This window comes from Centruroides sculpturatus, unplaced genomic scaffold, assembly GCF_000671375.1.
Source record: "Centruroides sculpturatus isolate CEXI.00-Female unplaced genomic scaffold, Cexi_2.0 scaffold1471, whole genome shotgun sequence".
Lineage (NCBI taxonomy): Eukaryota > Metazoa > Arthropoda > Arachnida > Scorpiones > Buthidae > Centruroides > Centruroides sculpturatus.
In genome coordinates this window covers 33,587-47,152 of record NW_019385804.1, presented here as the reverse complement: position 1 = coordinate 47,152, position 13,566 = coordinate 33,587, and the positions used below count along the sequence as shown (strand labels likewise).

Here is a 13,566-nt window from a genome sequence, read left to right as displayed (position 1 = left end):
AAATTCTTCAACACAGATACACAGAACTTTTTTCCTGTGTGTATTTATACCTTGATTTTGGTCTGGCATAAGACACTGATATACATGATGCACCAGAAACATCTGAATTTTTAAATTTTAATCCAAAGAACATGGTGGCCATTTACAAAATGTTATTTTCATAATGGTTTTTTAATTGCAACTGAATCACTTATCTGCACAGAGCAATAAATATTTATCTTTCCCCTGCAGTTATGTTATTTTAAAAACATCAGATGTTTCTGATGCTAGGAAAATAATAAAACTTAATGTATATTATTAATACTTATGGATGAAATTTTTTAAATCTATGCTGATCTAATCTATGCTTATTACTGCAATGCTGGGAGGAAACATGCACATTTTATATACACCTGTAAATGAACAAAACACTGGAAATGCTAAAAAAATATTAATACAACCTTCAAGAATTTTTTATGGTAAATCAAGTTCTCTCATTGCACTTTCTTGTTTAATGCCTGGGGACATACCAACATTTTGTGCCAGTGAATGATAAAATGAAGTCAAATATATTATCAATAGATTAAAAAATTCAATAAAGCTACATTAATATATTTTTAGTATATTTTAAAATGAAAAACAATAAGATTATCAATTTAAATCTGTATCATGTAATTTTGATGACAAAAATTTGACCTATAGATTAAAAATAGCAATTGTCATTACATAAAAAAAAAATTAGTAGGAAATTTTTAACAGCATTAGCATTCTATAAATCCTAACTATTGCTTTTTTTAGTATTAACACTAAAACAAAAAAATGTAAACTGGAATAAAATAAAAAATATTTCGTATCTCAAAATGCACATTTGTTATTGAGAACACACAAATAGAATTTATATTACAATTTGTGGAATTGTGGCTAAACTTTAATCTCAAACATGAGGCATATGTTAGCAATACTTTAAAATTAAAGATTATTATTAAATCATATCAAAATATTAAAATGTTTGTAACAATAAAAATATAAATTTTACTATTATAGAATTAACAAGTATAAAAAAATTTTTCTTCAGAAAATTTGCAAAATTAATCCTGTACTGATAAAAAAAATCTATATTTTAGTTGAATATATTGAAAATGATGAAATTATATCAAAAAATTTAATGCAAATTTTATTTAACATCAAAATTATAGAAAAATTGATTCAACAATTTAAATTAATTTTTTGATGTTTACTCTGAAAGAATGTCCTAACTAAATCATTTTTAAATGTGTGAAATTTATATTGATGAGTACAAATCTTTCATTCATGATTGTTAGAATATTGAAGATTTCAATTCACACTTAATGATAAATTTAGGAAAATTGTTAGCACAGATCATCATTTAAGGTAATATAGCAAACCTAGAAGTTTATTTAAATTTGATCATTAAAATTTTAAAACAAACAAACATAAATTTTAATATTTCAGATATTTTGATTAAATTTTTATAATAATGCAATAAGGAAAATTAATTTGAATTTATATATTTAACAACACAAATACAGGATGTTATGTATGAAAGAGAAAGATATTAGTTTTATATCAAAATTTTCATGATTCAGTAACATTATCCCAAATCCAAAATTCTGATTTGAGTAAAGATATTTTTGTTAATTAGCACATAAAACTGAATGGTTATAAAAAAAAAATGCAAAATATATCATCATTTCTATAACAACAACCATTAAATTGGTAGAAAAAAATAAGCTACTGCATTTTGAAATTTCAAAGAAAAAGTTTTTCATTAATTCTAATATTCCATCATACATAGCATCCTACAACATCCTCGTATCTGAAATATTTACACAAGATTTTGAAGGTTTTTTTTGCTAAAATAAAGATTCCTAAGAAATAACCTTACTAATAACATATTTATATATTTGTTTCCCCATTTTATTTCATCCATATACAATGGATTTTTTTTATGGATTACATTTAAGCAAATATTGCCATTTACCATCTATGCAAATTACAATGACAAACACCAAACAGATAAACATTTGACTAGATTTCAATCCCTGCTAATATATTATGGTACATGGTATTTTATTTTTATACTTTATGAGAATTGAATTTTTGAAGATACAAGTAAACATCACAGAAAAATATGTATGAGAAATCAGATGAGTAACAAAAAATGGAGTTACAAAAATCTTTTATATAATAAATGCAATAGAAGTTAGCAAAAATGCTTATATTTTGATAAATCATTCCTGTAATAAATATTATACAATTAAACTGGAAGGAATCTGTTCTTTATGGTAGATACAAAATATAATAAATAAAATATTCCTGTGCAGGGTTTGATACAAATTGTAGCTCAGTAACTGAATATAAAGAAAATCTCAACAGCATCCCCCACTCTGATTGGAACCTTGACCACCTGCTGGCATACTTGGATTAGTTGGGGAATGTTGAGGACCTATTTTTATTCCATTTGCCTAGAAATACAATATTCAAATTTAGAAACACAAATTAAATTAGTATTTAAGTATGGCTATAAAGTGTATTAATGAATTAACATAAGATATTGCAATAGTTTTCCTGTGTTTAAACTTGGTTATTCTGAAAAACTTTTAATCTCATTTTCAAAATAAACCACAAAATGAATAAAACCTACATTACTAACATTTGTGAAATTACATTTTTGTGTAATTTTGCAGATGTGAAAATCTAACTTTCATTATTAACAGAAGAAATATTTAAAAAGTATACATGAGGAAGTTTACACAACACAAAACATTACATCAAATAGGACAAAAATTTCAAAATGAAATCACAATTTTGTATACAAGAGAGATTTAGCTAACATTGATATATGTTCATAAAAATTCAAAAGTATAATGTAAAATAATATTTTTAAAATTATAGCAATTGATTTTGATATGAATTGAAATAAAAGTGCTTAAATGTATTTTTATTTCAATATTAATAAAAAATAATAATTATAAATTGATATTGTTTATCTGTTTATAACAACTTATTTTTAAAATTTGTTTTTCAGAAATCATTTAGTTATTAAAACTAATTTAAATAATTATTATTATTAAAGAGAAAAGTGTTGCAAATTAAGAAAGTTTTGACAAATAATAAAAAAACCTTACTTCATTATTTATATCAAATACACCTTCTTGAATCTTTTCATAAATTTCCTTTGCTGTATTAATGAATGCCTAAAAATACAAATTTTTGTTTTATCTATGTATATATTTCTAATTGAATTAATTATAAATACTTTACCTCTTCAACATTTGCTGCAGTCTTTGCTGAAGTTTCCATGAAAACTAGTCCATGTTCATGAGCAAATGCTTCACCTTCGTCTTTCTTTACTTCTCTACGAGATTCTAAATCACTATTGAATTAGAGTTAAAAAAACGTCATTAAAACCTATATTTAACAACTATTACTTCATCTTAAAACAATTAAAATTTACCTTTTGTTCCCAATTAACATAATAACCATATTGGAATTGGAATGCTGACGTGCATCTTCTAGCCATGTCGTTAAATGATTGAAAGTGTCTCTTCTGAAAACATTTTCCATAATTTTCTCAATTTTAAAAATTAGATGTAAATATAGTTTACAGTATTATTTCATTAAATATGATTTCATTTATGTCTAAAAGACTTATATATAGAAGGAATATTACTATGTTTAATATACAAGAAATATAAAAATATCATAAAACTGATTCAATATTGTTTTTTAATTAAAACAAATCATTTCTGCTCTTGCCTTGTGGATATAAGATGCTAAATATACAAGTCTATAGTTTTCTGTGATCACAAATGCTAACATAAATTCAATCATTGATTAGTATTGCTTAACCATCTTCAGTCATTAAAAACAATTGATTTTGATTTTTCTCATATTATATTGAAGTTTGCATAATCAACATAAATTTGTGGATAAGCTTAACCCATAATGGACTCAGCTAGTATGAATGATAAACTAAGGACTCATTATAAATAGTTCAACAAATGAATGAATTTTTGTAACACTTTGCAAACTCTTAGCACTATTGAGGCTAAATTAATGCCAGTCTATATGAAGCATCTTTGCCAGCTGAATATGTCATCATCTACAGCAGCAGTTGGCAACTGGTGGTCTGTGGATCATTGATGGTCCACGAGAAAATTTGGGTGGTCCACGGAGAAATTTGGACATTGATCAACTGAAGGTTACACAAAGTATTACAAAAGAAATGCAAAATGCTTAGTTGCTTTTTTTCACTCACTGGGGTTTTTATTCAAATCTAAACCAAGTATAAAGCAATTGTTATCAATAAATAATATTGTGAGTCTGATTGTCTTCCTTAGTGGAAAAGCACTAAGAATCCATAACCTTATTTCAAACAAGCAGCAATGAACTTTAGACTTGCATTAATTTGTTATATTTAAACAAGTGAGTTTCATATTAATATAGTAAAATTGAACTTTTATGATTATTATTCTGTAGATTTTGTATCGTTTAAAAAAATTCATGATAGTGGTCTACAGGATTCAAAATTGTGAGTTTGGTGGTCCGTGAGGTCAGAAAGGTTGCAGACTGCTCATCTACAGCACTACATTGTTTAATAACACAAACAACAGATGGTTATCAATATAGTAAATAGTTTTTTTAAAAGACTGTTGCATCTGAAATGATGAATCTCTGAATTATAGTAAAATTAGTTTGTAATAATTATTTTTAAATACCTGGTAATATCATATACTAAAAGTGCTCCAGCAGCACCTCGATAATATGATCTTGTAATGGAACGAAAAGCTTCTTGGCCAGCCTATATTAACAAATAAATGCTGTTGTATATTTATGAATATAAATAACTAGACTAATGTTACAGAGAATCAATTATAAAATAATTCTAGTTATTTGACTATTTTAAAAAATTATTGTATATTGTAAATTTAACTCTTTATATCAGGTTTTGTAGGTAAAATTTAGGCATTTTGAATTTTTTCTAGCAACAACTAAAAAAGTTCTAGAACATTTCTATGTCATATATAAGTAGAGTGCCCCAATTACTCAATTGGGGCATTTCTTCACATATTTCATTAAAAGTAGACATATCAGAAATGTCTGACAATATGAAACTTTCAAAAGAACACATTTACATGCTGTTGCTCTATCACTTCAAAAGTGGCCACAATGCAACAAAGGCTCATGATCTCATCTGCAAGGTATTTGACAAAGACGGTCATCAAGCATACCTACTACAATTAGTTCAAGAATAGAAATTTTTAGCTTCAAGATAAACCTCATTGGGTAGCAGTTTGATATAGCAATGATATTCTCATGCAACTGATAAACAATAATCTATGGTCAACCACCACAGCACAACTACTCAAGTGTTCCCATAAACTCCAAAAATTGACAAAGTCTAACACCAACTTGATAATGAACCAGTATATAGAGCAAAAAGTGAGACTTAGAGAAGCTGGTTAATTAATTTAATCTCAGCTGGGAAGTTCTACCTCATCCACCTTACAGCCCAGACTTTTCACCAACTGATTACCATCTATTTTTCACCCTGCAAAACAACTTCATTACCAATGGTATTGAGAAGAAAATTTCAAACTTCTATATAGATATGACTCTTTTCATGAACATCCAGGACCCCACTTGCCATGATGAGAATGACCATGATTATAAAATCTACATGGACGGTTCAAGCAAGAGGATCAAGTGGGCGCAGCTTTTATCGTGTACAACAAAGCAGGCAATATTACTCACTGGTCTGCTTTCAAGCTTGGTAAATACTGTTCCGTCTACAGGCGGAGATCTTCGCCATCACCAAGGCATTCCACCACATCAATGAAGACTGGTTCTCCCATAAAAAGAAAATAGCCATCTACACAGATAGCATTACAGCTCTTCACTCAATTTCCAACACCAACAATAATGGCTGCAATGTTACCACCATTCAGAAAATGCTTATCAGTAATAACCACCACCGTAACATCACCCTGAACTAGGTCCATGACCACTCTGTGATGGAGCGGAACAAAGCAGCTAACGCTCTCGCCAAAAGAGCTGCAGTCTCGTCCCAATGTAATAACCACCACCGTAACATCACCCTGAACTAGGTCCATGACCACTTTGTGATGGAGCGGAACAAAGCAGCTAACGCTCTCGCCAAAAGAGCTGCGGTCTCATCCCTTCCTTGTTCTTGCAGTAAGATACTGCCTTCCACTATCCATAAATGGATCTATAACCAACTTTTGGAAACTTGGCAAGAAGACTGGAACAACTGCACTACAGGCAGTCCCACTCATGGCTTCATTCCAGACATCTCTGTCAGGCTGAGTTGCAGGCATCTTGTTCTCAACTTCACCCTGACTCAGGTTCTCACTGGCCACGGGAACTTTAACGCTTACCTCCACTGGTTCCGGCTATGGGACAGCGAGATCTGCAGGTGCAACACGAACAACAAACAAGACTACCTTCACCTGTTAATTGACTGTCCACTCTTCGACAGCAACAGAGATAGACTCATTGAGGTTGCACTTCGTAACAATCATAACTGCCCGTGTCCTCTACAAGCCCTAATATATCAGAAAGACATGTACAATCATTTGTAAGCACTTTGATGCTCCTGCAGAGCATCAAAGTGCTTACAAAGAGGATGAGAAACACTTACTCAGTGGCTGTTCCCTTGTAGTCATGCAAATCTACTAAACTATAATGTTAACACCACGTGTTAATAAAAATCACTGTCTATGCTTTTAGTGTAACCCTGGTAATATCAACTGTATATACGTTTGTAACCTGTTAATTTGCTTGGGCTATCTGTATTCTGGCACCTAGCAACCACCCTGTATCTAGTTTACGCACTGTTAATCTGCATACTGTAAATATGTTTGTCATCTGTTTTTATGTTTGTTCTATCTGCAATTTGCCAAATAGCACTCAACATGTAACTACTTTGTATCAATATTATTCTGCATACTGTTTTTACGTTTGTTACCTATTAATACGTTTGTGCTATCTGTCGTTGTCACATAGCACTCCCCATGTAACTATTGCACTATTGTTAATCTGCATAATGTACATTTGTTTGTCATCTGTTATGTTTGTACTGTCTATGATTTGTCAGACAGCTCTCAACATGTAATTTCTTGTAACATTATTAATCTGCACACTGTATTTACATTATTACCTGTTCATATGTTAGTGCTGTTTGCAATCTGTAACGTGGCACTCCCAACCTGTATTCCTCTGTAACATTCTTGTTATCGTTATTGTTTTTTCTGCTGATTATTCCTTATAAACACCATCACAGGATGCCCATGGATCCCAACCCTTTTCTTTTCATCCCCACCCCATCTTCCCCCTTTTTCCATAACACAGGTCGTACCAAAGAGTGATACCTGTCTTATTATTACTACTACCCTGCAAAACAATGTTACCAATATACAGTTCAATAACACTTTCATCAAAAGAAAAACCCCAGTTGCTTTATATTCACAGGACTGAAATTTTGTAGCAAAGGTGGCAAAATATGGTTGATATTGATGGTGATTACCTAGAAAATTAAATTTTAATCATTGTCAAGTTAACTGTCAATAAAGTTCTCTTTCAAAATGTCGAAATTTCATCTTCATAACCTTTTAATCCATGCATTATATTAAACAGTATTAAAGCAATGTATTATTATTATTATTTCACCACTAAACAAATTTTTAAAATTCTAATTATGACAACACTAAAATTTTGTTAAGAAGAAAATATCAATTTATATAATACAGTCGACCCCCCTATAACACAGGTTCCTATAGTTCGGATTCCTATATGACGGCGAAAAAACTGTGACAGTATCCATACAAACATGGTAAAAAAACTCCTATAATTTGGTAAAACGTCATCGGGCAGCCGAACTACTTGCTGCCGTCCAGCACCACGCTACGGAGAGTTTAGGCGGGTAAATTGAGTTTACTATCGCCTGTACAGTATTATATATTAATTATATATAAATTAGGTACTGTATATATAATTATATATTAACTTAATTTATTGTAACTTTATTATAATTATATATATACTTTCCGCTGTCCAGCGCCACACTACGGAGAGTTTAGGCGAGTAAGTTGAGTTTACTATCGTCTGTACAGTACGTAAATTAGGTACTGTAAGTCTAATACAGCACTAATTTTATACATTTCTTGTGAAAGAAACATTTCTTATTCAACGGCCATAAAAATTATTTATATTAATGATGTCTCCAAAGTTCAACAAAGTTTTTGCAGAAAAATAACTTATCAGAAATCGTGCCCACCGTTTGGTGCGCTGCTCCGCGACGAAAACAAACTTAGGCAATGGCGACGTCGAACGGTGCAAACTCGGTAAGTAATCCTACAATTTTTTTGTTTATAGCATAGTTTATACAGATTATTCCCAAAAAAATATACGTATTTTGGAAATGTTGAGTTGAATTAGTCTAGGAATCAATTAATTTTATGGAAGAAAACCTTTCAAACAGCCATAGTCCATAAACTTCACGTGTGTCGGGCTGTGATTGGCAAGGTCTCCTAAAACATCAATTTCATAAAAAACGAAACTTATCTACCATGTTATAGGGGGGGTCGACTGTAATAAAATGAAAATGTTAGAGACATATTAATCAAAATTGTTTTAAAAGTATAAAACTTCAAGAGACTTCATTATTCAGCTTCTATGTCCTTACTTTAATAAATTCTTTATATTTGTATATTAATAGGAATAAGTCCTATTAATATACAAAGTCCAATGTAGACAATGATATAATAAACAATTCAAGAGACTTCAGTTTTCTTATATACATGAATTAAAGAATATAACTTCAGCTAATTTAAAAATATATATATTTCTGAGTAAATTAATTTACTGATAATTCAATAAAAAAATCAATTTACAGTAAACATTTAAAATAAAATTAACTTACAGTATCCCAAATTTGGAGCTNGGTACTGTAAGTCTAATACAGCACTAATTTTATACATTTCTTGTGAAAGAAACATTTCTTATTCAACGGCCATAAAAATTATTTATATTAATGATGTCTCCAAAGTTCAACAAAGTTTTTGCAGAAAAATAACTTATCAGAAATCGTGCCCACCGTTTGGTGCGCTGCTCCGCGACGAAAACAAACTTAGGCAATGGCGACGTCGAACGGTGCAAACTCGGTAAGTAATCCTACAATTTTTTTGTTTATAGCATAGTTTATACAGATTATTCCCAAAAAAATATACGTATTTTGGAAATGTTGAGTTGAATTAGTCTAGGAATCAATTAATTTTATGGAAGAAAACCTTTCAAACAGCCATAGTCCATAAACTTCACGTGTGTCGGGCTGTGATTGGCAAGGTCTCCTAAAACATCAATTTCATAAAAAACGAAACTTATCTACCATGTTATAGGGGGGGTCGACTGTAATAAAATGAAAATGTTAGAGACATATTAATCAAAATTGTTTTAAAAGTATAAAACTTCAAGAGACTTCATTATTCAGCTTCTATGTCCTTACTTTAATAAATTCTTTATATTTGTATATTAATAGGAATAAGTCCTATTAATATACAAAGTCCAATGTAGACAATGATATAATAAACAATTCAAGAGACTTCAGTTTTCTTATATACATGAATTAAAGAATATAACTTCAGCTAATTTAAAAATATATATATTTCTGAGTAAATTAATTTACTGATAATTCAATAAAAAAATCAATTTACAGTAAACATTTAAAATAAAATTAACTTACAGTATCCCAAATTTGGAGCTTTATTTGTTTTCCGTCAATTGTAATCATACGAGCACCAAACTCAACACCTGAGAAATAATTACACATATATAAAATTATTATATTCAAACTGTATTTCATACATCATTTTCAGAAGACAAAAATTATTAACATTAAAATTTAATTTTTATAAATTTATTATAATTATATAGATTATTATTAAATTAATCATAAGCCACATAATTTGATCATCAAATCATATTACAGCATAAAATCCTAAAGTTCTGTTTTGGAACAGATTAATTTGAAGCTCCACTGCTGAGTGTATATACTTTTTGTACAGCATTAGTAAATTTAGACTTCTGTGTTAGGTCAGATTGTAATTATCACTGGCTTCTTTAATATTACTAATATAAAATCCATCGCACACACGCAAATTGCTTTTATCCTGCAATTTTGTCCAATCTAGATGAAATTTTAGTTATATTCATTTTATGTTCTGATGGAAAGTATAGCCTACTTATTTTGCACAAATATTACCTATAGAATAAATGTTTTATCAATTTTGGATCAGTGATCTCACTATTGTTGCAGTGATATCAGTGACCACGTGACATTCATGCTCGACAAGGGAATTTCCCTTAAGTTGCATTTTTACATATTTTGGCAAATGGCATATTTTATATGATAGCTGTATCAGGTCACTTCTTTTAAAAAAATCTTTCCATAGTGACCACATGACACACTATTATCCAATTGGAACTATCTATCTAATGAGCCCGTTATTTAGAAAGTGTTATCACTCATCTAATTAATTAACGTATGTACAATATTGATAATTTAGACCAAAGATTTTGGTCATGTTTGGACTAAATTATCAATATGGAATTAAAATGACTTGCTATTTTGTCAAAAAAAAAAAAACCATAAGAGTAAAAATGGTCAAGTAAATTCTAGATCTAAAAGAATAAGAACAAACAAGACCCCCGAAAGCTGTGAAGTCCAACTTGAGCAGTATCACAACATTAAGCTTGACTTGAAACTCTTCTCAATTCTTCAATCTCTACTTTCTCATAAAAAATATTCCATCATGCTTGATGGGAGAATTTCTAGTCTATCATACAGTGGCGTGCCATGACATTTGATGATAGGGAAGACGTGTTTCTGTAAGAAGCCGACTTACAGGGAAAATCAGTAGATTCCGTGTCAGGATCCATTCGTATTCGTTTGTTTGATAAGCCAGTAAAAACTGTACACTTCTTTAAATGTATTTTTAATAGATTACCTGACATACTTAATAAATAAGCAAGTTCAATATAATTAATTACCTCTGTAATTAGATTCAATAGATTCCCTATGCCCTCTAAATGCCAATTCTTGCTTTGAAAAAAACATATAACATCTATTAATTTAGATATATTATATCTATTAGCCATAATTATCTTGTTATAATTTTCAATATTTATTTTATATTATTTACTAATGTTAAATTCTATTCTGCTTTGATTTCCAAATTGCTTCAATTTTATGAAAGAATCAATGCGACATTTATGATTTTTGTGTCTTTTGCCAGCTTTACTCAAATTATTTAAATCGTCAAAGCCATTCTTATTCCACACACTAATTTCATTTGAAAATAGTAGGCAAGGCCAACAAAATAATTTTGGCATTTCTATGCATCCATAAAGCCATTTTGTCTTCATAAATTTTATCGTGAAAATGTTAAAAAAATTTTTTATTGAAGTATTTATATTTAATTTAGGCATTGGTCTTTCTCTTATAATAATGTTTTCTTTTTCATTATATGGTCTTGAGCCAAAACTTTTTAAAATAAATTTTCAATATCGCAATTACATTTTGAATCGCTAGCCACGATATAAGGGCTAAAATTAAAAATAAAATTATAAAAACTTACTTGGTGAAATAAAATGTGTGGTGGATATATATACCTGGTACAAAATATTCTTCAATTGTATGAATATACTTTTAAAGAAAATTATAATTGAATATAGCTTTGTAAAGAAACGTGCATAAAAATAATGTAAAATCTTTACTTTTTAAATCTTAAAACAATCTACTTAGTCAACTAGCTCCCTACCAGTGGCTAGTGAATGGAATCAGAGACGTCCTGGTAGGTGTGCAGTGTGTTGAATGCACATGGGTTGCCAAATCCCGAAGGTGCCGATACCAGTCAATGTCAAATGCCACTTTTGTCGCATCACTAGTGTGTATACCTCAAAGGACACAACAGGGTTGTTGTAAATTTTAAACGTTTCTCACCATAGCTGTAAAAATCTACATATGTTAAACTTAATAGTCATTTGTTTTCTAACTAATTCATTTTAGGACCAGGTGTCCATGGATATTTCCAAAATTTACAACTTTTCAGTCATTCTCATTGAAATGGAAAAATTCTGTCTTTATTACATCTAATATTACAAAGAAATTAGTCCCCACTGTACTTGGCTAGTGATTGGTTTGGTTAAGCTTTTGTTTAAGTAAAATTTCAGCTCTTTCATCAGGGTTTTATTAGGTCCCTAATTCCCTAATCTTTTAATTATTTAACTACTACTTAAGTAGAAATAAGTTGAAACCGGTTACTTTGTACTTGAATATTTGTAGTCTTGGGAAAAAAGTGGAAAGAGAAATTTTTACGACAACAATACATAAATCATAAATTTAAGGAATATAAATCCTAGAGTTTTTTTTCATACCTTGTGCATATCATTCATTAAATTTAGTAATAAATGATGCTGCCAAAGTAACATTTAATTTTCAACATTGTACAAGATTTGTACACGTTTTTTTCTACATCCCCTTATAGATGGAACATACTAAATCGTAATATCAAGATGGGAGAGCAGAATAAAAATATCAAATATTTTAATGAATTTTTTTAAAACTCCTGTCAACTATACAGAACTATCATTAGAACATACCAGTAAACTCCTATTGGTTGGATTAAGTTATAAATCTACTTGCGATTCATATAATGGAGCGAGGACGGCCAAACATCTAGCACGCAGGCAGCTAATAGCCCAGAACCAGTCCTGGATAGAATCATTGGAAGCATTTTGGTGTGTAGCTTCCACTAGCTAAACCACATGCAGTTGGTGCTCTGTAAAGCACATGTGCAAATGCATATAATCTGGCTGCTTGGAAGCTGACCCAGTTTCAACAATACAGCACTTCCATTCTGCCATTGATATTCAAATAGCATTATTATCATTTTTTTCACATGTAGTATAGAAATTTGTAATAAGATACATAATGTGGTTATAATAAAATATTAATTTTAATTATTCAATGTTCAAATATGAAAATAATCGCACAATATGTTTTTATATTTTAGAAAATTCAAGGGAAGCAGCACTACCACTGCTTCCAAGGATGTCACGCCACTGCTATCATAATAACCACATGTAATCCTGCATTTACTTTTAAAAACTCTGTATATATGAAGTATTTGTGGACAAACTTTGAATTCTGTGTTTAAGTTTTAATATTTCATGTACAATAAATTAAATAAAACATAATAAATAATGCAAAATTAAAAATATTCAATTTATTTTTAAAACCGTATTATTTACTAATATTATTTAAAATGTTTATAAAAATTTATAAAGTTATTTTAATTAGAACCATAATTCTTTAAAAATCATTTTAGGTCGATACAAAGTCAAACATTAAAATATATAAATTTTCTCACCTATAGTTAAATCATGGACTGGTTGAAATCTCTTATCTGTGAACTGCAACAACAAACAGGATTTTCCAACTCCTATTAAAATTTATTTATAAATAATGGATTAATAATAATAAAA

General features: G+C 29.5%; 1 protein-coding gene across 1 annotated transcript in view; it reads right to left on the bottom strand.

The window, feature by feature from the left end:
- Positions 1-1,164: 1,164 nt before the first annotated feature.
- The window catches only part of LOC111642237 (ras-related protein Rab-2), a 28,409-nt gene continuing 16,007 nt past the window's right edge, over positions 1,165-13,566 (bottom strand). Inside the window, exons 2-8 of the mRNA XM_023388548.1 lie at positions 13,452-13,523; positions 9,764-9,831; positions 4,722-4,804; positions 3,458-3,550; positions 3,265-3,376; positions 3,129-3,197; positions 1,165-2,465 (exon numbers count right to left, since the gene is read on the bottom strand). Of these exons, the coding sequence (XP_023244316.1) occupies positions 2,370-2,465; positions 3,129-3,197; positions 3,265-3,376; positions 3,458-3,550; positions 4,722-4,804; positions 9,764-9,831; positions 13,452-13,523 (593 nt within the window). The 3' untranslated portion in view covers positions 1,165-2,369. The remainder of the gene's footprint in view (positions 2,466-3,128; positions 3,198-3,264; positions 3,377-3,457; positions 3,551-4,721; positions 4,805-9,763; positions 9,832-13,451; positions 13,524-13,566) is intronic.